At 41.3% G+C, this 23,679-nt stretch overlaps 1 protein-coding gene across 7 annotated transcripts; it reads right to left on the reverse strand.

Moving 5' to 3' along the window:
• Window positions 1-1,966: 1,966 nt before the first annotated feature.
• Window positions 1,967-23,269, reverse strand: LOC117433959 (valine--tRNA ligase, mitochondrial). 7 transcript variants are annotated; one of them, XM_059009268.1, is made up of 31 exons: window positions 23,018-23,269; window positions 22,253-22,352; window positions 21,200-21,427; window positions 20,593-20,674; window positions 20,137-20,237; window positions 19,652-19,773; window positions 18,937-19,003; window positions 18,262-18,359; window positions 17,587-17,668; window positions 16,822-16,941; window positions 16,565-16,673; window positions 13,357-13,445; window positions 12,397-12,487; window positions 11,339-11,466; window positions 10,917-11,020; window positions 10,007-10,088; window positions 9,541-9,617; window positions 8,795-8,882; window positions 8,367-8,475; window positions 8,054-8,124; window positions 7,774-7,899; window positions 7,481-7,585; window positions 7,176-7,244; window positions 6,083-6,161; window positions 5,143-5,270; window positions 4,463-4,615; window positions 3,409-3,624; window positions 3,094-3,205; window positions 2,832-3,007; window positions 2,517-2,666; window positions 1,967-2,375 (listed from the first exon to the last, which is right to left on the reverse strand). In XM_059009268.1, exons 3-31 carry the CDS (start codon window positions 21,416-21,418, stop codon window positions 2,295-2,297), a joined length of 3,234 nt encoding a protein of 1,077 aa, XP_058865251.1. In that variant the 5' UTR covers window positions 21,419-21,427; window positions 22,253-22,352; window positions 23,018-23,269; the 3' UTR covers window positions 1,967-2,294. The 7 variants fall into 7 exon arrangements, with proteins under 7 accessions (XP_058865251.1, XP_058865249.1, XP_058865250.1 ...); XM_059009266.1 differs by having other exon boundaries at window positions 22,220-22,352; XM_059009267.1 differs by having other exon boundaries at window positions 23,013-23,269.
• Between the last annotated feature and the right edge of the window lie 410 nt (window positions 23,270-23,679).

Genomic DNA, 23,679 nt, shown 5'->3' on the forward strand with positions numbered 1-23,679 from the left:
TGTGAGTCTGGTTTGTTTATGTGTAGTTAGATTTTTTTTTTTTTTTCTTTCAGCGAAAGTGTTTATTTTAATAAGCATTGGCGGTATCTAGTGGTCGTTTTCTTTTGTATTGCAGGTAAGTAGGTGTTCACTAGATGGCGCTGGCACGTTGCCTTTTTTGGCCTGTGTTACATGAGTCTGTGGCTGGCAGCTGGAATGAAAGAGCAGCTCTGAAGGTAGACATATCAAAAAATCCCCAAAACACATTTTGTTAGTAATTGTAATAAGAATCACTCAGACTTAACAGCAAACATCATATCACGTCATTATATTACAACTTATGTATAATGTATTAAATGTTCCTTTTTTGTCTGAAATAATAATTCGTAGTCCCCTGAAAGAGTTAACTTTTTGAGCGCAGGGCTGGAGTGTCTGTGTGAAGCACTGGTTTTAGAACAGGTGTTATTTAATTAGTACCATCTCAGCTGTGCTTTATTTACCATTCTGTTATCGAGTAACAACCAAACAGCTGACCTCCATAGAAAACAGGAGAGATGTGTCCAGATGCAATTCATTCAGAGAGTGTTGCTATATCTCTGTTACTTAAAAATAACAAAACAATGACATCCACTTGGATTTCTTACCTCCCAAACAACATGACTTTACCTAATTACTCCCTATCAACTTCAAACACAGCATATAACATTATAGGCAACTGGAAAAAGGTCCATAGGAAAACAACACTATCATACATTTTAATACTGTCTTGGACAGCATAGAGTTAATAAAAGATGCTACAGTCAGCACTGTGCTATCCCGGATTGTTCTAAAATCACACTGAAGGGGAGGAGGGTCAGGAACACTTAACCAAACTCCCCACTCCTTTTCCTGTTTTCTTCCTCCCTCTGTTCTTCCACTTCCTGTGAGGATGTGAGCTCAAGTGACCTAGTAACCCATGGCAACCATAAACCCCACCTGACAGTTGACAAGACAGATTCACAAAGCCACCAGTATCACGAGGAGGCAATAAGGAAATTCACCCTCCACACTACGTACATGGAAAAGTGTGACATATCAATCTGACCACCTCAATAACTTGTACTAAAGAATGTCCAAACCAAGTTTCAATTTTGAATGTCATCCCAGGTTTTTAACTGCTACTGGTAAAGAGGCAACTCCACAAAAAAACTGATCAGTGTGTTTACAGAATGCATGCTAAAATCAGACTATTCACAGTGCTGTGTACACAGCTATTTTTAAAAAAAAATTAAGTTCCATGTTTTTGTTACTTAATCGAAATCCTTTACAAAATTAAAATGTTGCGCTTGGAATATACACAGTATACAGCACAGAATACAATGCACTTGGCTGTATGGCCAATAAACTTCCCTGAACCTTTTCATTGCCTTTCATTCACTTTTCCAATACATCATGAGATTATCACAGTGCGACGGTTAAAAACACAGACGCAGGAATGGAGCTGCCTCGTGCGAGAATCCTTTTTCAGTTTCAGAAAACACAGATTCTGTTGCTCCAATACTGATTTAATATTATTGTTTAAATCTGCCATTGTGCTGCTTTGAGGTTGTCTGGAGAATCCTAAGTGCCAGGACTGAACAGCCTTCCTCGTTCCATTCAAATCATGTGAAAATGTGACCTTTCAACTCTGTCACTCCCACCTAAACATTAAAAATGGTCTTAACATTACCAGAACTGTGTATGTGAAACACAGATGTTGGCTTTAGAGTTTATACTGTAGTAGCTGTACAGTATTTATGCAGTCAATTCCATTTACCCATCAGCGCACCTGCCACCCCCAGAATGTAGTAAACATGAACCCATGAATCGTGTTTCATTGTGCACATGATACTGAACACTGCAGCTTTAAACAATACTGGAATACAAGTTAAAGTTGCCAGCTTCACTGTGGCACAGTTGGAGAGGTCGCGCTCTATTGAGCTTGGGAGAGAAAGGGTTGCTTTTCGTATTGAACACATTGTTTTGCTTTTATTGATTTATACAACCTAACATCCAGAATACGAGACGTTTTCTCAGTCATTATATGAAAACGGGACTTTGGGAAGCAAAGACATGTTAAAATCCTGTTCCTTAAAGTTTGGCTATCCAATACTTCCTCTGTGGGAATGACATGATGTTTTGTACAGGTTGGTTTTGCATTTCAGTTTGTAAGTGGCGCAGCCCCCTCTCAGTCTCTCTGAGTGCCTGGTACTGCAGCAGCCGCCCCTCTACAGACTCAGTGTATCCACTGTGTGGTAGAATGTGGTACTACACACTGTCTACTGATTCAGTGTCACTCAGTCTCGCTCAGGTAACATGCTCCTGAAGTTCTCGATCATCTGCTGGGTTCTCTCCAGCTCCGTCTTTGTGGAAGAGATCTGAAATTAATGGAGGACATAATACCGTGACTCAAAATAATACTCAACCACTGGTGGGGCATCGGCATTGTTAAAGACTGGTTTGCTGTCAGTACTGTCTACCTTTCAGCTGCGTGTTTAAAGCCATGGTTATATTCTCACCCTTTGTGTGTTTTCCTCCCGGATGTGCTGAGGCACTCTCTCCTCATACTGTTGAACCCAGGTCCTGGCCACAGCCTGGTCCAGCTGGGCCTGTAGCCTCTCCATGCGCCCACCCAGCTTAGCGAGCTCCTTCTGAAGATCAACCAGACCCTGAAACACACAGCAACAAGATCGAAACGCAATCAAACACTGCACGCCCTGACACAAGCGAATACGTACACACTGGTGAATTATCATTTAGCAGACGCTTTTATCCGACTTAATATTGAGCTATTACCATTTTTCTTGTGATTTCCAAGCCACTCTGTCAAATACCTGTATCTTCAGGTAGACCTGGCAGGAGTCATTGACAATGCCAACTGCACAGCCACTGGGAGCGCCCTCTAGAGTAGATAAAAGGAATAGCGCCCCCGACCGACATAGAGCCTGAACAGGAGTGCTGAAGGATTCTAATATTTCTCTGAAGCGCAGCTCACTGCACTGGATATACACTGAGAGAGAGAGGGAGAGAGAGGGGGGGTCCGTTAGTAATGTGTGGCACAGAGCCACTGTCTTTCTCACACTGTGTCACACTTACACTCTGGCCGGGCTTTGGTCAGCTGGTACTCTGCCCGCAGTGACCTCACTACTCTAACTACTTCCTGGACAAACAGGAAGTTGGCCTCTTCTTCAGGAGAGTTCCAGTGAGCCTAGGGGAGGGAGGGAGGGGACATTATCAAATTCAAAATGCATGTTATTTTTTCTCCTGAGTAAAATGATGCTGTTTTAATAAATATGTGCAAAATGTAATTGGCTTTTTAAGGTCCAGCGCTTTATTAGCACAGATTTACTCAAAGTTACCAAGCTTTGACACCAACCCCTACAGATACACATTCACAGTCTCAGCTCTTACCAGCTGGCTGGGCGCTGGGTACGGTGCCACGCTGATGCTGTGGTAGCTGGGTTCCTGTCCAGCTGGCTTCGGCAGTCTCTGCCACAGCTCCTCGGAGAGGTACGGCATGAAGGGAGCCAGCAGGGAGAGGGCCTGTCCCACACACAGGAGAAGCACCTGTCTGGCACTGTCTGCCTGCTCCGTGGAGCCTGTCTGCAACACCGGCTTCACACTCTCCTGCAAGACAACACACACACACACACACACACGCTGAGTCAACGCCAAGCTGCAGTGAACTGAATGCAAATCGAGTCTGTCTGTGTGCGTTCCAAATTCCCTCCTCCCGTGTGTCTCCCTTATGTTTTTTGCATATGGAAAACCGTTTATCCAGTTGTGATGAAACTGCTTTGCTTTCACAGGTTATTGTGAGTATCAGATTGTGGGGGTGTATGGAGATGCCTCTGTCTAGACATCCGTCTATCTGTATGTTACATTTTTACATGCAGCTTAAGAAAATGAGAAGCTATTTCACATCCTGTAAATCAGTCATTTCAAAATATTTTACCACGATGCTAAATTTGCAATTAATATACGGCCTGTCTGTGAATTAGTCAAATTTGTGAAATATCAAATTGAAACATGAGGGAATTCTATAACTCTGTTACACACTGCGTTATTGTAAATACTCAAGTTTAAAATAAAAACATCCATTTGTTTTTCATTCTAGACCTAGCTTTATTTTGTGTGGTTTTTATTGAAAAATAGTTAAAAGGCTGACGAAGGGACTACTGTTAAGTTGCTGAGATTCATGGCCAATCTTGAATCGACATTGCAGTTTAAGGACTTTCAGGTGCCTCAGGTATTTTTTTCTAAAGCAGGCAACGTCAGCCGTACCAATATTGAGAATAAAGCACGGTCAGAACTCAATACGGTACGGCTGACGTCATGAATGAATTTGTGATGCGCCGTGGAATACAGTGGGCGCTCTGATTGGCTGAAAGATCCTCTGCAGTCTATAATAACACAGTTTATTAAATCACCCTGGGTATCTTCCAAAGGCCGCGTTGCTTCTTACCAGGTAGACATCACAGAAGCTGTGGAGCCAGAAGCTGTGAACGGCTACAGTGACTGCATGAAAGTCGTAGTGCTCAAACCCACGCTCACACTCCACAGCAGCGTGATACAGTCTGCTCAACACCCAGCGATCCATAGCACTGGCAGGGCTCACCTGAAACACACGTGACAAGGGCTGGCAACTCTTTCATCCTCATCCATTTTCATCATCTTTACACTCATTCTACCCCATTTGATTGTTGCCTCACACAGTTCTCAGTGCTCAGTGCTTGTAGCATTGTTGGGAGGGCTTGATCTGCAAAGATGCCTAAATAAACTACAGCAGCTTTATCACAGGCATCACATGTCACACTTCATTTGTATTTCTAAATCAGGGCAATGCCAAATCCAAGCTCTTTGGCCATGCAATGCATATGTACTTGAGATGCTGTAAACTGGGGAGCTTGTGGGAAGTCTGAAGAGCAGAGGGGCCCTTATAAAAGTTTACCACAGTATTTTTGCAGTTTTGCCATGGTTACACTGGGCATGTAGACCATATACCTTGGTTTGCCATGTTTAAGAAGCTTTACTATACCTCACTATTCTTTACAATGCTTACCCATGCTTTCACTATGTTTCATTCCACTTTGCTATGCTGCTCCTATGGTAAACTAAGGGGAGAGAGAGAGAGAGAGAGCTCACCTCCTGGAGGGGCAGTGGTTCGAACTGGTCTCCCAGTGCTCCCAGTGCGAACTTGACGGCATTCCAGATCTTATTGCAGAAGTGCCGAGCGGTCACAACCTGGCCAACGTCCAGATTGATGTCATCTCCTGCCGCAACAAATGAGTCACTGGAGCGCACAATCCAACTGATTCAGCAACTCGTACCACAGTGTTCCTGCTCCACTGCTGTACATACACAATCTGACAGCAGAGTTAGAACAAAGGGACCGGCCATATAGAGGATACGCCAGGAGCGGTCATGAAGTACTGTAGTTACTCAATGAACGAGGATAGCTGAATAAGCAACAGGTATAACGTATGGAAGTATTGTTAAACTTTCAAACAGACTACATCATTAACATATTCTCACCATGTAACCTTGTATTGCCATGTAACACCTGCAAGTCGCCTTGGATAAAGGCGTCTGGCAAATAAACTCTTAATAATTTCCTAATTGAATAGCAGCTAATTAAATTGACACTAAACAATACATTGAGTGAGAAAAAAATGTGTAGTCTCTTCAAAAAAGGCTTTGAATACTGAAAGCATGCATGTGCTAATTACTATAAGGAGTAAGGTTCGAAATAGGAAATCCAGGATTAATCAATCAGTGAATGTTATCTTGAGGCTGGCAAAATAAAAGCCATGGAGATCAATAAACCATGAATGGATTTTGCATCTGTACAAGTACAGGCATAGGGACATCTGCCCCCTTCTAGCCTCTAGTTTCTGACACTCGCAATAACTTGTGCTAAAAAAATGTCCTTACCAAATTCCTCATAGCTAGATAAGCAGCTCTCTTTATATAATTTATATATACATGTAAGTGTGACCTACAGTCAGACAGACAAAGCCTGAAAGAGTTTCTAAGCAGGTTTCATCACAATGTGGTAAGTCATGGCTCTCTAGCTCTCTCTCACCTTGAGAGCGATAGGAACACAGTGCAAACCTCAAGGCGTCCGTCCCACACTCCGGAATCCCTCTGGGGAAATCACGCTTCTGCAAACCAGGAGAAGCAGAGGAAACAGAGACATCACATACTGGAGATAACAGATACTGGAGGTGCACAGCTATGGCCAACAGTTTTTCATCACCTTGAATTTTTAGGATTAAGACATAATAAAAAATTGTATAAACAAAATGTAGATATTTTATTTAACATCAGGTATTCAAAGAAAATGCAAATTGATCATCGCAAAAGTCTACCAGAAGCCATAATAGTTGTACACTTATTTCATGTTGGATTTCAAAATGTCACATTTTTCAATTTGTCAGTATTTCATTAAGGATATGGAAAACTACAAAGCGGTGTGGAATTCAATATGTTAACATAACATTATTCAGCGGGTTTCATTCAACTTTATGAAGCAAACGCAGCTAATTCTATAGGGTGATGCAACGCTTGTGGCTACAGATGCCGCGGGAAACCCAACTGGTTGGAGGCATTAAGTTAATAATATATTGGAATGGAGTAACCATTTCCAGTGTTTATTGGCTATACACAGATTATTATTTTTTGTATCGGGAGGGTGTTTTATTGTTTATCAGTTAAAACCGAAAATCAGAAGCCCTACTTACAAACCACTACAGCGCCACCTTGAGTGATTTTCAATGCTACCAAAAACCTGAGCTGGAATGACAGCCCCATATGTACAGTAGGGAGGGGGGACTTTATTTGCTATAATATGTTATAAATGATCTGATGAATTCTCACATTCATATCAAAAAGGTCTTTTCATTGCTGAAAAGTTTTCTTGAAGAGGACTAGCGCCTGCATTCTCCTTCCTTCTCAGAAATCACGATCATTTGAAATTGGCACGTCTTTTTGATCTGCTAATTTTGAAGGTTGCTTTGTAAAGCTGTTCGGAGGTCAGTGAAGGGGCTTGTGTTTATTACCTGCAGGAGGCACACGCAGGGCTTCACTAAATAATTCCTGCAGGTTTTTTTTATGTAATTAGTACTAAATGCTTCTGGCAACAGGTGAAAGGAGGTTCAGGTTATTCTTGGGCTCACCTGTCCCTCCAGTGCAATTGAAATCTCTCTGGGATCCAGGTTCCCTTCTTGTACTTTCTCATGCAACCGCTGGGAAAAAAAATAAAACACCTTCAAATCCAAGTCCAATATCTCTATTTTGCAGAAAATAAAAGGTTTTAATAGTAGAATATTGCTCTTATTATAGACAGAATAATGTACTGGTAATAGGTTGTAGTAGAAACACATATCTTTGGTATTAGGATGCTAGTGGTCCATGAAGAAAAGTCCTTTGCCGTGTCAAAGACGGGTGCGTAAAATTAGGGACCGTCTGCAAAGTATTGTACCTGCAGAGACACGCCCGAGATGACGTCTAAGGGGTCGATGACATTTCCCAGAGATTTGCTCATTTTCCTGCCGTGGGCGTCTCGGATCATTGAATGCAGAAATACCTGAAGAGAGGAAAAATAATCTGTTCAATTAAGTAAGGGATTCAGTTAAACACTAATGGATAATGGTTTCCAGTTTTCAGTTGAATTGGAAATAAAAAAGGTAAAAGGGTGACACAAATGTTTTATGGCTACACACACACACATGCTTAGACAGACAGGTTTCAACTTGGTAGAAGTAACTGGCTCACCTGGCTAAAAGGCAGTTGACCGGTCAATTCCTGTCCTAGCATCACCATACGCGCTACCCAAAAAAAGATGAGGTCACTTCCTGTCTCCAGCAGGCTGTTTGGGTAGAACTCATGCAGATCTGGGGTCTGGAAACAGGAAGTGATGTCAGTCTGGACTCAAGCATTGCATACACATTGAAAGTGTTCCAATCGATACAGGGCTGGTCCTAACAATGTAAATGATCTCTAAATGAGGGTTCAAACACAAAATGGAAAACTTATTGACAGCTGCAGTCCCTACCTGTTCCGGCCAGCCCAGCATGGCGAATGGAAAGAGCCCAGAGGAGAACCAGGTGTCCAGAACATCAGTGTCTGAAACGAGACCTTGATTATAATGCAACAGACTCAACACAGGGTTAGATCAATGCTAGCGGGCTCGGACTCTCTCCTGCCTTTCACCCCTGGAGGCCTGGGTTCCAGTCAGCGGGGGCTAGGTACCGCAGACAGAGAGCCAGCTAATTCAATAGCTTCGTCTGCATTTCACCTCCGCAGGATTGGTTTCAATCTGGCTGGGTGGCATTGATGTCATTTCCAATTGGGGGAGGGGACTTTACCTTGTGTCACTGTGATTAGATTTTCAGGAATCCCAAATTTTTTAGCAGCAGACCTTTTGACCTCTTTCTGGTTCCGCCCACATACCCAGAGTGCATCACTGTCATCCTGCTTGAAAAGAAGGACCAGGGTGAAATGTTAAAACTGCAGACAGACAGACAGACAGTGAGACAGACAAGACAGTGCCACATAATCATGTTCAGTTTCACCACTTCAATAATCTTTGTTGTTCGTTTACTACATTCTTCCATTGTGTTTCATTTGAGCTTCATTAACGCGAGTCATGACTCCACAGCAATGAGGGGCGCTGTGAAAATGCCAATGAAGCCAATAATTGGGTTTTAAAATATCAACAGGTGCAGCATGTTATGGCTTAACTCACCAATAAAACTGAATTCTAACAATGCAAAATGCAAAAAATACACCTTACCTCTTGTTTATCACATGACCCAGGGAAGGAAACGCGATAGGCTGGAATCTGGTGGCCCCACCACAGCTGTCGTGAGATGCACCAATCACTGGAGAGGGAATGATGCAAAGGCAGTTAGTGATTGGCTAAATTCCATTAAGGCCAAGGCAAGACAATTACAGAAGATTTCAAAGTGAGAGGAAACTTATCCGCCTTCCAACCTGCAGCTAAATCTGTCTTATAGACAAACTGGTAAGACAACAACATCTGCACAGAAGGCTCTGGAAGAATGTAATAAAGAAGCATTGATCCGGAAATCCTTGTTCAGTGTCAGATTACTGAGCGTGATTGTGTGACCTACAGCTTCTTCCCCTAATGACTTTGAGCCAGTAACAGGCTTTCACCCCAAAAACACTGCTAGGGTGAAATGACCTAGGAAGAAAAGCAATAAGAGACTTCCTGGCAGGCAACACAAGCAAACTGAGGACTTTCTGTAACCTGGTGTAGTAACAGATGTTACATGTTTGCTGTAACGTGTTTCTTTCAAAACTGCACATTTGAGGCTCATGTAGCGAATGCAGGAACAAAATGGGAATACAATCTCTAATTGTAAATGTTTAGCCCTAGTGTTTAAATGTGTACAGCTGGCCTCATATAACCTGATTGCAATGCTGCCTTAGTTAAGGCAATACAAGATTCATGCTAACTGGGGTGAAACACAGGCTGATAAACTCTCAGGTTTCCAGCATTCTTTCCAGTTCTGGTACCTGATGTTCGAGAGCCAATTTTTCCAGGTCTTCTTGTGGAAGCTGGGAATGATGTCCAGTTGGCCGTCATCCACCGCCTTTGGAACAGAGCACAAAACATTCCGGAATCCCAGAATTAGGACTTTCACAACCGTTTATATTATATTTAAATGTGTATGCCAACTGCACTGTTGCAATAACTGCAACAAGGCCATTCAAATTGAAAACCAGAGTTAAAAACTAGGCGATCTTGATTACTTTAATCCGATAAATCGATAATATCATTAACTGAAAGGTTTGACACCCTGAGTTGGGACCTTTGAACTCTGTGGGCTCTGTTTTGTGATAAGCAGGTTGATTAAAATCTCAATATTAGAGTAAAGGAACTATACAAAAAATCACTAAAAAATCAGATAAGAGAAGGGTACAAATATCTTTGACTGGCATTTGTAGCTGTATGTCCACCAAATAGATGTCTTTCTCTTACCTCCATAGCCCTGCGTGCCATCTGATCACAGCGCAGAAACCACTGGCTCTTTAGCAAGGGCTCCACAACATCCCCTGAGCGACTACACACAGAGACAGAGACACAGCCTGAGTGCTCAGAGCATTGCAGCTACTCCACGAATAAGGACCGCTGAATAACCCAGCAGCCCACATGTGAAATAATCAAACTGCATTTGTTTGATTAACAGAATACCTCATTAATGTTCATGTATTCTGTTGACAAAACAAATGGAACTTAGGGAAAAGACTGTGTGTTAAAACCCATATCAAGCAGCTGCATTCAGAGAATTACTGTCCTTGGGTCTTCTTAGCAACTTTTATCAATGGGATTGGTCCATTCTTTGTTGGATTTGAATGAATGCGAGATTCCAAAATGAGATCTACTTCTATAGGACATTCTCACAAGATTTCAGCTATCCCATCAAGATCAAAACAAGACCCCAAATGGCCAGATAGAAGCAGCGTGTTTTTGTATCTTGCACACTGTTCAGATCTTTATATTTAACCTCTCAAAAGCATTGAAATAGTTCAAAAAAACATTTTTAGATTGCCTGCAGGCCAACGTGCTTAAATCAACCTTCCCCCTCCTGCAACAGTCTTCCCGTACTGAAGAAATCCCTTAAGAAATCCATCAGTAAGAAATACCATAGAGAACACATGTGGTAATCCTTACATCCTTTAGAGTCAGAGTGTTGCAGGGGGACAGCTTTACTCAGAGAGGAGACATGCTTGAGAGACATTATGAGGCTATCGTGCCATTTGAAACTTTTCAAAGTTTTTTTTTTTCTAAACAAGAAGCGTGCATTATTTAATCTAACTGTGATATTTCACACCAACACCACATTGCTCTAGTACATGTGGATTCTGCCGTGTAGACTAGCTCTCGTTACCTGCACAGAGGTAGCAGCATGGCATGTTCCTGGGTGCTCCTGTACAGCCCTCTCTCCTTCAAGGCATCCAGGACTCTCTGCCTCGCCTCGAATCGCTTCACCCCCTGACTCGGAAAAAGAGAACACTTTTGGTTTGCTGTAACGGCTAAAGTTGGGTGCTTAAAATGCCATCTTCCCCTAAAAGAGCCTTTAAATGATAGGGGGGTGGGGTGTTTGTCTGCTTTTTCCATCGGTGTTGTATGCTTGGAGGTACACGCAATGCAGTCCCACTACTATCCTTAAACCGAGGAAGGTATTGAAGACCTGACCACAGAACCCCACTTTCTGCAGGAGACTTCTTTTACTCTCATTACAGTCTGCAAGTTAAAAAATGAATAGATTTGCTTCTTTCTTTCGTTCTTGTCCGGTCTGCACGTTCGTACCTGCAGCCAGTCTCCACAGAGCTCCGTCATGGTGCCTTCTCCTCCAATCACAGAGAGGCGTGGGAGGGCGTGGCGCAGCGACACCTCGAAGTCCCGGGGGTCATGGGCAGGGGTGCACTTCACAGCACCTGGGGCGAACGTAGGATTGAGGAGAGAGAATACAAACTAACTGGCCTGTAAATAGGCCATTCCCCACATAAAGAATTCCTATGTGTTATGTTAAGGGCTTTCCTTGGAAGACAGCTGCATATCCCAGTGGCAAGTCATTTGATACAGACGATTCTGTATTGTCTAATATGGGGGAGTGGATTCTAATGACTTCTATATAAGCAAAAACTTCCTCTGTTTTCTATTTATAATAAAAATAAAGAAAACATGTATAATGTTATTGCAGAAACTATCCAGCATGAGGTTTCAAAAACATGGTTTCAAGTTAAGATGGTTTTCAAGTTAGGGCAGCAGTGTGGAGTAGTGGTTAGGACTCTGGACTCTTGACCGGAGGGTCGTGGGTTCAATACCAGGTGGGGGACACTGCTGCTGTACCTTTGAGCAAGGTACTTTACCAAGATTGCTCCAGTAAAAACCCAACTGTATAAATGGGTAACTGTATGTAAAAATAATGTGATATCTTGTAACCATTGTAAGTCGCCCTGGATAAGGGTGTCTGCTAAGAAATAAATAAATAATAATAATAAGATATGGTACAGTTAATTTTGCTTCATAAAGTCGAATGAAATCTGCTGAATAATGTTACGCTAACAGATTGAATTACAAACCGCTTTGTAGTTTACTTAACGAAAAACTGATAACATTTCAAAAAACGTGACATTTCGAAATCTAACATGAAATACTGTTCTACTAGTATGTTTTCCGGTAGACTTTTGCGATATCATTTTGTAGTTTCTTTGATTACATGATGTTAAAGAAAATATGTAAATCATGTCTCAATCCTAAAATTCTAGGTGATGCAAAACTTTTGGCCATAGCTGATCGAGTGTTTAAAGGTGCAGATGCACTGCCCAGGGTGGGAGACGCTACAGTGAGATCAATCTGGTTACCTGTGCCCAGGTGGGGGTCCACCAGTGGGTCAATGAGAATGGGAAGCAGTCTCCCAGTAAAGGGGTGACGGGCGTGACGGCCATGGAGATTCTGAAGAAGAAATCAAAAAACCTTACATAGAGATCGCAGACACACAGGGAAGAGCCTTGATGGGACTGATTTAAAAAGGAGCATTTTTGACAATTTTTAAACCCAAATAGCATTTTTTGCCCGAAATGACCATGCAGATCTTGTTTTCTTTGTTTTGTTGAGTGCAACTTGGATTCAGTATTAGAATCGATTTGTGTTGTTATATACACTGAGGATGGTGCGACAGGGTAACTGTGCATCCTGCATTATGTAAGGAATTGGCAACTACTCATTTTGCGTTAAACATTCACATGCATTTGCAGAGGCTTGCTCTCAGACTGATGCATGAATGTGCATTGGTTTTGCTTGTCTCCATTGGCATGTTAATAATGTAAGGGGAAAATGGATTAAGTGGAGGGGGCTTTAAATGAACTGGGGTATATTTCAACAGAAAGATCCAGTCCGAGGGACTGCACAGAACGATGTGGATTGCACTTGAGCTGTCCGTGTGGGCACTTCTGTATATGAAAGAGATTATTTTCGCCGTTTTCAAAAGCATTTCCCAGAATAACCCCCTGAATGTAGCTCCGTACTATAGCTTCCACCGCTGGTACCAGACGGCGCTTAAAAGGGGCTTGTTCAGATCATAATGTTCTGCCGACAACAATAAGTGTGCCTGCAGCTGAGATTTTACTGAATTTACTGGCTTTCTGATCCCGATTACAGATGGTGAAAAAAACTCATCGAAGCAGATACATCAAAAGGATGACAGAGAACACACGGTTTTTAAACAGGTAAAAAGGAGGTGATGCAAATTATCCTTAAATATCACCTCAATTGTTATTGTTCCAAATACTGCGCTGTGCTCCAGCCTAGCTCATGTCACTTACAGTGTATCTGGGATCCTCTGGATGAACAATTATAGCAACGTCTCCTAGCATTGTCTCTGGGCGTGTGGTGGCCACACTGATCTCCCCCTCTGCAACACAGAAAGACACAAAAATGAACAGCCTCGTTTAAAACAACCCATTCATCTTCTTGAGTGCGTCACTGTATCATTTTGAGTGAATGGCCACCGTATTGTTTTTTGATCGACAGAATCGTGTTGTGACATTCTTAGAATGTTCTACTTGTCTGCTGCATTCCGTTCTAGTTCTAGTTCAAGTTCTAGTTCTTAAAAGTGGAATTAGCTAATGACATAATTCCATCCACCCTACCTGTTGGGGCTCTCATTTTCTATGTTGGCCTGTAGCAGGGCGAGTGCCCTGCACGTGTGTATTTAGTGTTGGTTATATAATTTGTATGTGGAATGGGTTTATTTTGTGTCATTTTGGGAGCTGATTTGTTTAATTGAATTATTGTTTACAGACGGGCGCTCGATTGAGACTTGCTGCCTGCTAGGCTTGGTTGAGGGGAAGGGCAGCAGGTGATTGGCTGGGCTGGACCTCAATCAGCAGGTGGGCGGGTCTTGATCGAGTGTCCGTCAGGTTAAAAACATCCGCGGGAGATGGCTCAGGGCTGCTGCAAGGCCTGCCGTTTTCACGGCACCTTTGATTTATAGTTTATGGTATTGTGTTTTATTTTGCACTTTTTGTACAGCTTGATGTACTAGTCCTCTGTGCGTTACCATCGCTGGTAACGTCACATGACCATCTTTATTTTACTTTCGTTTTGTGTTTGTTTATTTGTGAATAAAACCTGTGCGCCTCTGCCGGCGTTTTCAACACCACCACCTCTGTCTCTCTGTATGCTTGAACAGCGGCTACCCACACGTGTGACACGAGGAAGACCCTGTCACATATGGTGTCAGAAGTGGGATTCCGCTGCATCCTGCCGAAGCAAGGCTAGATGGCTACGGAGAGACAGGAGGAGCAAACCCCTGAAATTTTTTGGGGGGGACAAGGGCAGACCGCAGGTAACCCCGAGGGGCTGCTGAAGGAGATGGATGGAGCCGCTGTCCTTAATGGAGCCGAGAGATCCCGAACGCCAGAGAGGCCAAGGAGGGTCCGTCCCCGAGAGCTGCAGAAGGAGGAGTTCCGGTCCTGGAAGCTGGCGAGGGAGGAGCTGGAGAGACTGCCTGCCCGGGAAGCCAGCGGGAGGAACTGCCTGCCGAGCGTCAGCAAAGGAGGACCTGTCGTTCGTGGGAGATCGTCTCAGAAGGAGGCGGGGCAATCCTTCGAAGTGGAGCCCCGTGAAGGGACACTGGGTTTAGGGGGTAAGCGGGGTTGAATGGGCGCCCCCGCATAGAAGCCCAGGGGTGAGAATAAGTGTTGGTGAATAGTTATAAATGTTAGTTGATTATTGTTAAATGATTTATTGGATAAATGATAGTTAGTTATTGATAATGTGAGATGATTATTGTAGTGATGTTAGTAATGGTAATTATAGGAATGATAAATGAAGGTTAAATGATGATAGTTAAATAGTGATAATAATGATGATCAATTATAATGATAATAGTAAACTAGTGATGTGTATGGTGAAGGTAATAGTAATAAGGATTATGGTTAAATTGATAGTAATACTTGTGGTGATGGGAATATTGATAAGTGATTAATGATGGTAAATAATAGTGAATGATAGTGTAGCTATAATTGTGGGGATTTAACATTGGAGCCAGTTAGCTGTCTGGTGGTTGGTTGAGGCTGACTGGGCTCTAATGTTCCCTCCCACCCGCCCATATGTGTTAGAATAGGATTTAAAGAAAAAAAAAAAAAAAAAAAAAAAATTGGGGGGATGGGGAGTAGATATAAAAAGTTTTTTTTTTTTTTTGTTTTTGTTTAGACTGCGTGGGTTTTGTAAGATGTCGGTTAGTGTAAATTTGTAATGTGATGATCGTAATATTAAATAATGGTGTTGTCGGATGAACCCTTAGGGTTCATCCTAAGGAGGGAGGTATGTAGCAGGGCGAGTGCCCTGCACGTGTGTATTTAGTGTTGGTTATATAATTTGTATGTGGAATGGGTTTATTTTGTGTCATTTTGGGAGCTGATTTGTTTAATTGAATTATTGTTTACAGACGGGCGCTCGATTGAGACTTGCTGCCTGCTAGGCTTGGTTGAGGGGAAGGGCAGCAGGTGATTGGCTGGGCTGGACCTCAATCAGCAGGTGGGCGGGTCTTGATCGAGTGTCCGTCAGGTTAAAAACATCCGCGGGAGATGGCTCAGGGCTGCTGCAAGGCCTGCCGTTTTCACGGCACCTTTGATTTATAGTTTATGGTATTGTGTTTTATTTTGCACTTTTTGTACAGCTTGATGTACTAGTCCTCTGTGCGTTACCATCGCTGGTAACGTCACATGACCATCTTTATTTTACTTTCGTTTTGTGTTTGTTTATTTGTGAATAAAACCTGTGCGCCTCTGCCAGCGTTTTCAACACCACCACCTCTGTCTCTCTGTATGCTTGAACAGCGGCTACCCACACGCGTGACACGAGGAAGACCCTGTCACATGGCCTAACAAACATTTTCAAAAAAGGTTAAATATTAGTATAACTGTGATAGTCCAAACTCATACCAAGTTTCTCTTTAAAGTAGCTTCAATATATAAATAATAATTTGTTTGTACTGTCCCCTTACCTTGTTATGATGTTTGCAATCATCTGTAGTGGTTATCTTTGACATTACTCAAATGTTGTATTTTGTTACGTTTTTTAAGGTGCTTTGACTATAAGTTTGAGAGTTGCTCTTCAGTTTTAGTTGTCGGCCACAAGATAGATGTAACAAAGGATTTATCAGCATGTCTTTAAAAAAGTAAACGCCAGCGCCATCTAGTGATCTGCAACTTTGGAAACAAGTTTCCAACAGTTTTCCAATAGTTTTCCTGACAACATACTGCTGTGCACTAGATGGCACTGGTACCAACATGAAGGCATTACATCAATGCCAGGTAACTAGAATCAAATCTGAACTCCTGAACTCATTGTCTCAAACATATAAAAAAAATAAAAATTAAACAGAGTATTTGAGAACCACTCAGACAGATTGCATTATAAAAAGCAAAGATTTGTCAAAAAAATAAAAAAAACTAATCAAATGTAAGTGAATCTTTGAATGGTGTTAGATATACAATGATGTATATCTCTATGCATTCTTATTACCTTCCCCTTCCAATGGATATGCGAAGGTGACCATCGTTCCAAAGGGGATTTTCTCCTGGTAGCCTGGGACAGACAGCAACGTCCGTCCAGTCAGCTGGACACTGTCCACCTGCGTGAGAGAAAGCGCTGACCATGAGGAACCAGAAACTAGCTTCCTAACATTACAGTTCTGCTTTTCCTTTCCCAAAAATACAAAAACCTCTCTTTGGTGTGAAGACCTTGATAAACAGGCTCTAGATTTGTACCAAGCCACTGACCTCGATATCAGAAATGGCTGAATTGAGGGCGCAGGACCAGTTGACCAATCGGTGACCGCGGTAGATAAGCCCCGCCTCCTGGAGACGCACAAAGGCTTCCGTCACCGCCGATGAGAATTTCTGGAGAAAAAATAATAATTAGCAACACAAATTCAGTATTGGCTATAGGGTTTACGGATCGCAATCAGCCAAACTAAGAGTTTGTTTAAATTAATTCTAAGCAATCCACTTTCTTTCCTCTGATAAGCTTTATTTAGGGTTATGACAGGTCCCCCTCTTTTGCTTCTCTTGTTTTATCCAAATGAATTAAGGTTAGGCCCACATTTAAAATACGCTGCAGACAAACTGTTGCATCCTGGTACCTTTGCTGTAGATCACATGGTCTAACTGCAGCAAGGCAATAGAGGGACCAAGAACTACAAGTTTTCATCTACACAACTTTTGCATAACCCAAATAGCACTTAAAGAGAAAGCAGCTTTAATTGTCATTTTAATAGCTTTTTTTCATTACTATGTTATGGTGTTAGCAATACTTCAGATTGGTTCTGGGTTCTTTTGCTGCAATATTGAGTTATTTGTACTGAAAATATTATTATTATTTAACTAAAATTTGCTTGAATGCAACTCTTAGCTCAGTTGACATGGTAAGCACAGCTTGAACCAAGTTACAACAACTTTGGGTCAGTCCCTTCAAACTTACAAACGTAAGCTGAAGCTGAAATAGCTAATTTTCTGATAATGAACATGAGTCTCAGCCCAGCTTACCCTGTCCATAGTAAAGCATGCTCGCTCCCAGTCCAGCGAAGCTCCCAGCTTCCTTAACTGGTGGTAGATCTCATCTCCTTTCCTTGAAAAGTGTGAACGCAATGCAAGTCCCATTATCAAATACAGCACTCCAAATAGGACTGGAGGGAGTCACTTTCAAGTTTCAATTTGACTAAACAGGCATTCGAGTATTTAAAGGGCCGGTACCTACAGCTATGGCCAAAGGTTTTGCCTCACCTAGAATTTTAGGATTGAGACATAAAAAAAAAAAATACACTAACATAATTTAGAGCTTTTATTTAACATTATGAAATCAAAGAAACTACAAAATGATACAGCAAAGCTGGAAGCCATAATAGTAGTACAGTATTTCATGCTACATTTTGAAATGTCACATTTTTTAATTTGTCAGTTAAGTATATGGAAAACTAAAAAGCGGTATGCAATTCCGTTAACTTAACATTTTTCAGCAGGTTTCATTCGACTTTATGAAGCTAAATTAGTTAATTCTATAGGGTGATGCAAAACTTTTGGCCATACCTGTACACAACACTAACTACTGTAGGCTATAGTACTGGTACCATATCTTAACTTGAACCCATATAAACGATCATGATGCCATTAAAAATATTTTAAGTTCAGTTTTAAAAGCCTGCATGTATTCTGCCGACTCACTGTTCCTTCCATCTCCAGACCTCGTGCTGAAATTCCTCCCTGCTCAGATCCTGTCTTCGAACCCTCTTCTCTCGATACAGCCTTTTCTCTACCACTGCCTGCGAGGGACAAACAAAGAGAGTCAGTAACATGCAGGTAATTACCAAAATGAGAAATGGTGACCCTCACATTTTTCAACACCTACAAATACAATGAAACTTTAAAATGTTTTAAAGCAGTGACAAAAAAAACAATTTTCTTTCCTCTTAGTTTTATTACCATGTCCTTCCCTTTTATTGTGCTGAGAATATTTTAGTTCTTCCCTTTTTTTTTTGTTTACATCAGTTAATATGAAATATTTCTAATACAACACTATAAATGAACTGCTGTTTCCTAGTACCTTTGCTGTGACTTGGTCTGCTTGAGGCGAGACCACTGAGCTGAGTTTGAACTACAAAAATCGATGAACTGATGAGCTACCAGAAAACAGAAACGACTTCATATAAGCATAATAGTCTTTTTAACAAGTATAAAATACAAGCCAAGAACTAAACAATCTTCCACGGTATAATGTTGCTAGTGCAAATACAAAGGTAAGCACATGGATTTTCTATTGATTGTTTTACTGTGTTGTAATTAGCGATTACCCTTGAAGTGTAGTCTGTAGGTAGAACGGGGTGGATAATTGGGACTAACCTGTGTTGCAATACCTGCATGGTCGCATCCTGGCACCCACACCACCTTGCAGCCTTGCATACGTCGCCTGCATGACATTTGAATGTTATTTGAATTTAAAATGTTTCTTACATGTTTATGGTGTTTGCGATCACTCTGAGTGGATTTGTGTTCTGCTGCTTCAATGTTTTTATCATTGTTCTCTAAATCTGCATTTACTGCCCCACCTATAAATGTATAGTATAGACAGAGAGTCAGTGGGGCCCGCAGAGGTGGTCACATTGCTACAGGATTTGAATGGAATGAGGAAGGCTGTTCAGTCCCGTCACCTAGGATTCTCCAGACAAGCTCACAGCCTAGTGAATCCATAATCCAAAACCACTGAGAATGATGGAAAACCCCATAACATATTTTGAAATCTGATTATTATTATTATTAATTATTTCTTAGCAGACGTCCTTATCCAGGGTGACTTACAATTGTTACAAGATATCACATTATTTTTACATACAATTACCCATTTATACAGTTGGGTAAAGTACCTTGCTCAAGGGTACAGCAGCAGTGTCCCCCACCTGGGATTGAACCCATAACCCTCCGGTCAAGAGTCCAGAGCCCTAACCACTACTCCACACTGCTGCCCTGATAGCTGTTGCTGCTAATGACTTGATGTCATATAGCAGGTGGGTGCAAAAAGAAGCCAAAAACAAATGTCCCATAATGCCTCTGGACTCACCAGCGTGCCAGGGAATCCTCTATGGCGACTGTGAGGGCGTGGCCTAAGTGGAGCGATCCAGTCACATTGGGTGGAGGGATACACAGGGAATAAGTGCGTTCCACGGCATGAGGTATGCGGTTCTAGTTTAGGAAATAACAAAGAACGGATCAATTACTTTGAATGAACATTTTTTTCCAAATGATGTTAGTCCTTCTGAAATACGCTGGAGTCTCACAAAGCTAGCTACCCAGAAACGCATGATTTTCTTGCACATTGCTAGACTAGAGCTCTTTTGCAATGAGAAATGGCAAAATATATTGAAAAAAAATCTTCTTCCTTTATATTAATAAAGGCTTATCAATGCATAATTATATTACTATGCATAACAACACATTTATTTAGCTTCTTTCTTGATGAATGCCAAAGAGTTCTCAATGCATCGATTGCTGTCTGATAACCGATTAGGAAATCAGTTGCTGATCGCTCCTCTAAAAGTAACTCACGTGATATTCTGGCTGAAAGAAGCCTTGTTTCTCCCACCAAGCATACCAGCAGGCTTCGACATACTGTGGGCTGTAACCAGCAGGCAATGGCACTGACGTGTCTGCACAGAAATACACAGACAAAGTAAAACACTGAGGAAGGCAGCGTCTTCTTTCACAGTGTACTTCAAAATGTATGATTCAGGTAGGGATTGCATTGTGTTAAAGGATGGACGTTCTCATATTAGCTTTAAAAAAGTACAAAATAATAAACCTTTGCAAAAACTGGATCACAAGGTCTGCAGCACGCTAATCTTGGGGATAAGTGCATCAACTGGGCTGTCATCACGGTCTGCTGCTTTCTAAGCTAAATGTGCTTATTGTGGAATGTGTATAAACCAGGCAGTCGTCAAGGTCTTCTGCTTTCTCATAAGGTTGGGTGCATGGAATAAAATGAACAGATTCAATGACTGTTACCTTTTTTCTCTCCAGGCTTGGTTGGGATGCTGTAAACTATCTTCTCTTTTTCTGTCCATTTCATCTGCCTCTCCTCACAGGCCTGCAAGTGCCCAAGGGATTTCTAGTCATTTCAGCAAATATATATATATCTAGATATTTCAGCAAAAAATGTCCTCTTTCAAGACACTTCTAAAAAGCTGCGCAGTGAGTTGCTTTGAAAAAATGTCTGCCCGTGGATGCGCAGCTGTAATTTCTATCCCCACTGCAAGGATGATTTTGTATATAGAGATTTAACTCAAAGTGGCCACAGTTTCAGAGGGGGCAGAATCTATAGCTGCGCGGCCCTAGTGATCATTTCTGAACCTTCCTTCAAAAATGTAACTTTGAGGAGTGGTTAAGAGGGAATGTTTTGGAACAGTCAGTCTGGTAAACAGGCACAAACAGAATTAGAGAATGATAAAGCACATGAAACAATATTATACATTAAACAGGTAATATTAAAAATGTAGATGTACACAGTATGACATTCAACCCTTAATTAGGAGACTTTAGCAGCTTGAAATGTCATTTTAATTACTTTTTTTAATGCTCATCAACGCTTCTGTCTTATTGTATCATGACTCACGGTTCCTCGTGCATTCTCTGCATGGATGGCTGCCAGCCTCTCTCTCTGCCTCCTCTCCTTCTCGCTCTTGTCTCTCAGCAGTCGGCTGGGGTTCGAATCCGGATGGGCGGGGCCAGCCTCTCTGCTGCTGTAGCTCCGCCCCAGCCAGCCTCCTCTAGCCCCTCCCCCACAACGCAGTCGGAGAGCCACTGAGCTGCCATATCTACACAAACAGGCCATCAACCAGGCCTGTAATACCAGCACAAACACACAGGTTTACATACACACATTGAACACTGAAGTTCAGGGCACAGTCTCCCTATTGGGTAAGCCATTTCAGAATGTACTGTTAATATAACGCACACCACCTGGCCACTTTATTAAGACTACTCAATTAGATTTCACCCTGAAATAAAGAAGCACATTTGGTTTGTGATATGATGTGTGCCCTCTACAGCACCTTAAAGCTGTCCTAGTTTATTTGATCATCAGCGTGGATCAAGTCTGTCCAACAATGCTGCACTTGTATCCGGATATCTACTTTCAGGTCCTAATAAAGAGGTAAGGCAGTGTAAGGCACTACATTGTGTCTCTTTTGTAGAACAGATACAGATCTCCTGCAGTCAAGGCACAAGGACAACACAGGTGAAAATCAGAGACACCCGACACACAACGTTTTAAGTTATTATAAAATCACAAAAAGATTGTACTCAGGAATTACTATTAAACATATAAAAGTTACTTTAGAATTGTGCTGTACGGTCTTAGCACATCTGTACATAAGATAAACTGGAATTCTGAGAGTCCTTAACAGTGACTTCTTACACATCACTTATAATAGTGCAAACAGGTGCATTCACTCATGTACTTCAGAATGGGGGGTGCACTTACACACCACATAAGCACATTATTATTATTTATTTCTTAGCAGACGTCCTTATCCAGGGCGACTTACAATTGTTTCAAAATATCACATTATTTTTACATACAATTGCACATTTATACAGTTGGGTTTTTTCTGGAGCAATCTAGGTAAAGTACCTTGCTCAAGGGTACAGCAGCAGTGTCCCCCACCTGGGATTGAACCTACAACCCTCCGGTCAAGAGTCCAGAGCCTTAACCACTACTCCACACTGCTGCACATTTGCTTGCGAGAGGGACTGTTAGAAAACAGCTGAAGAGAAAACAAAAAGTGAAAATCTATATTTTAAATGTAATTTACTCACATTTTTCAAAAGTTGAAAATAATCACATTTTTGAGTTACACAATAAAAAAACGAACATGTTACAAACTCTACTTTAAAGTACCTGATGTGTTGAATTCTAGTGTTTTTATTTATTTATTTATTTATTTTTAATTTAAACCATATCAACTTCAATGTCCATTATAATTTATATATTTATCCAAAATTACTAAGGGCTTTTAGTTTTTTGAATAGGTGGGTCTAATTCAGCTCGCAAAAAAAAACTATATCATAAAAAAATCGTGTTGTATTTCCTGAGCTGTGACAGTCATGTATGAACTCGTACACAACTTTGTCTAGCAGTGAGTGTCTATTTAATTCAAGCTTGTGTCTCTACAGCTGAAACTACCATTGGCGGCGCATACAAACGATTAAAAGCAGACCTTGTTGATAAGGGTAGTATACATCTTTTGGAAGGATTGTGAAAACTGTAGAAAATAATACAGTATGGAATTTAATGGAAATAATACGACTTAATAAAACAAAATATGAACAAACTTTGCTGTGTGTACGTTTTAAACATATACATTACAATACCCAAATAAAACTATACATTATTATAATATAATAATAAAAGTAAGTGTTCTTACTTCACCTTGTTGTTTTCTTTTCTCAATAATTCTCGTTTTTTAAATCATGTTCAGTTTTGACGGCGCTTATTAAACTGCCCTATTGTTCTAAGATCAGGAAACAGTACATATTCTGAATTGCATATTGCAGTGTGTCTCTTTTAATTGCATTTCAGTAAAAAATATACTCTCTGTCAGTGACACTCCTCCGCGCTGGGCGACACCATCTTGTTGGCCTTTCACCCCACCCAGAGCCTTCCTCCTGGTTTCCATGACGACTGGTACAGAAACTTTTCTATGAAACGCTTACCCGGCTCCGCAACATTGACCCTAATTTAAAAACCAAATGCGTGCCGGTGTTTTGTGTTTAATATTGCATTAAGTGCAGCGTGTTTTAAACCTTAATAAAATAACAAACTGCATTCATGTATTTTTATTCGATTCAGCAGCCACTGTTCTACGAATATATGAAAGGGATTAATGTGTTGTTGTTTCACTGTGTTATTTTTTTAATTGAGGCCTTTGGTCAGTCGAATACAAATATTTAAAGATGCGCCTGTTGAAGAAAGTAGTTTATTAAAACGTAAAAAGTTACAAAACAAAAAGTTGGTCTGTTTTAATTATAGGAATACCGCAGTATTTTAATTTGAGTGAATTTTGTGTTGTTAATAAATGGGTCAATAAGAAA

The sequence above is a fragment of the Acipenser ruthenus genome, chromosome 38, assembly GCF_902713425.1.
Source record: "Acipenser ruthenus chromosome 38, fAciRut3.2 maternal haplotype, whole genome shotgun sequence".
NCBI classification, from domain to species: Eukaryota; Metazoa; Chordata; class Actinopteri; order Acipenseriformes; family Acipenseridae; genus Acipenser; species Acipenser ruthenus.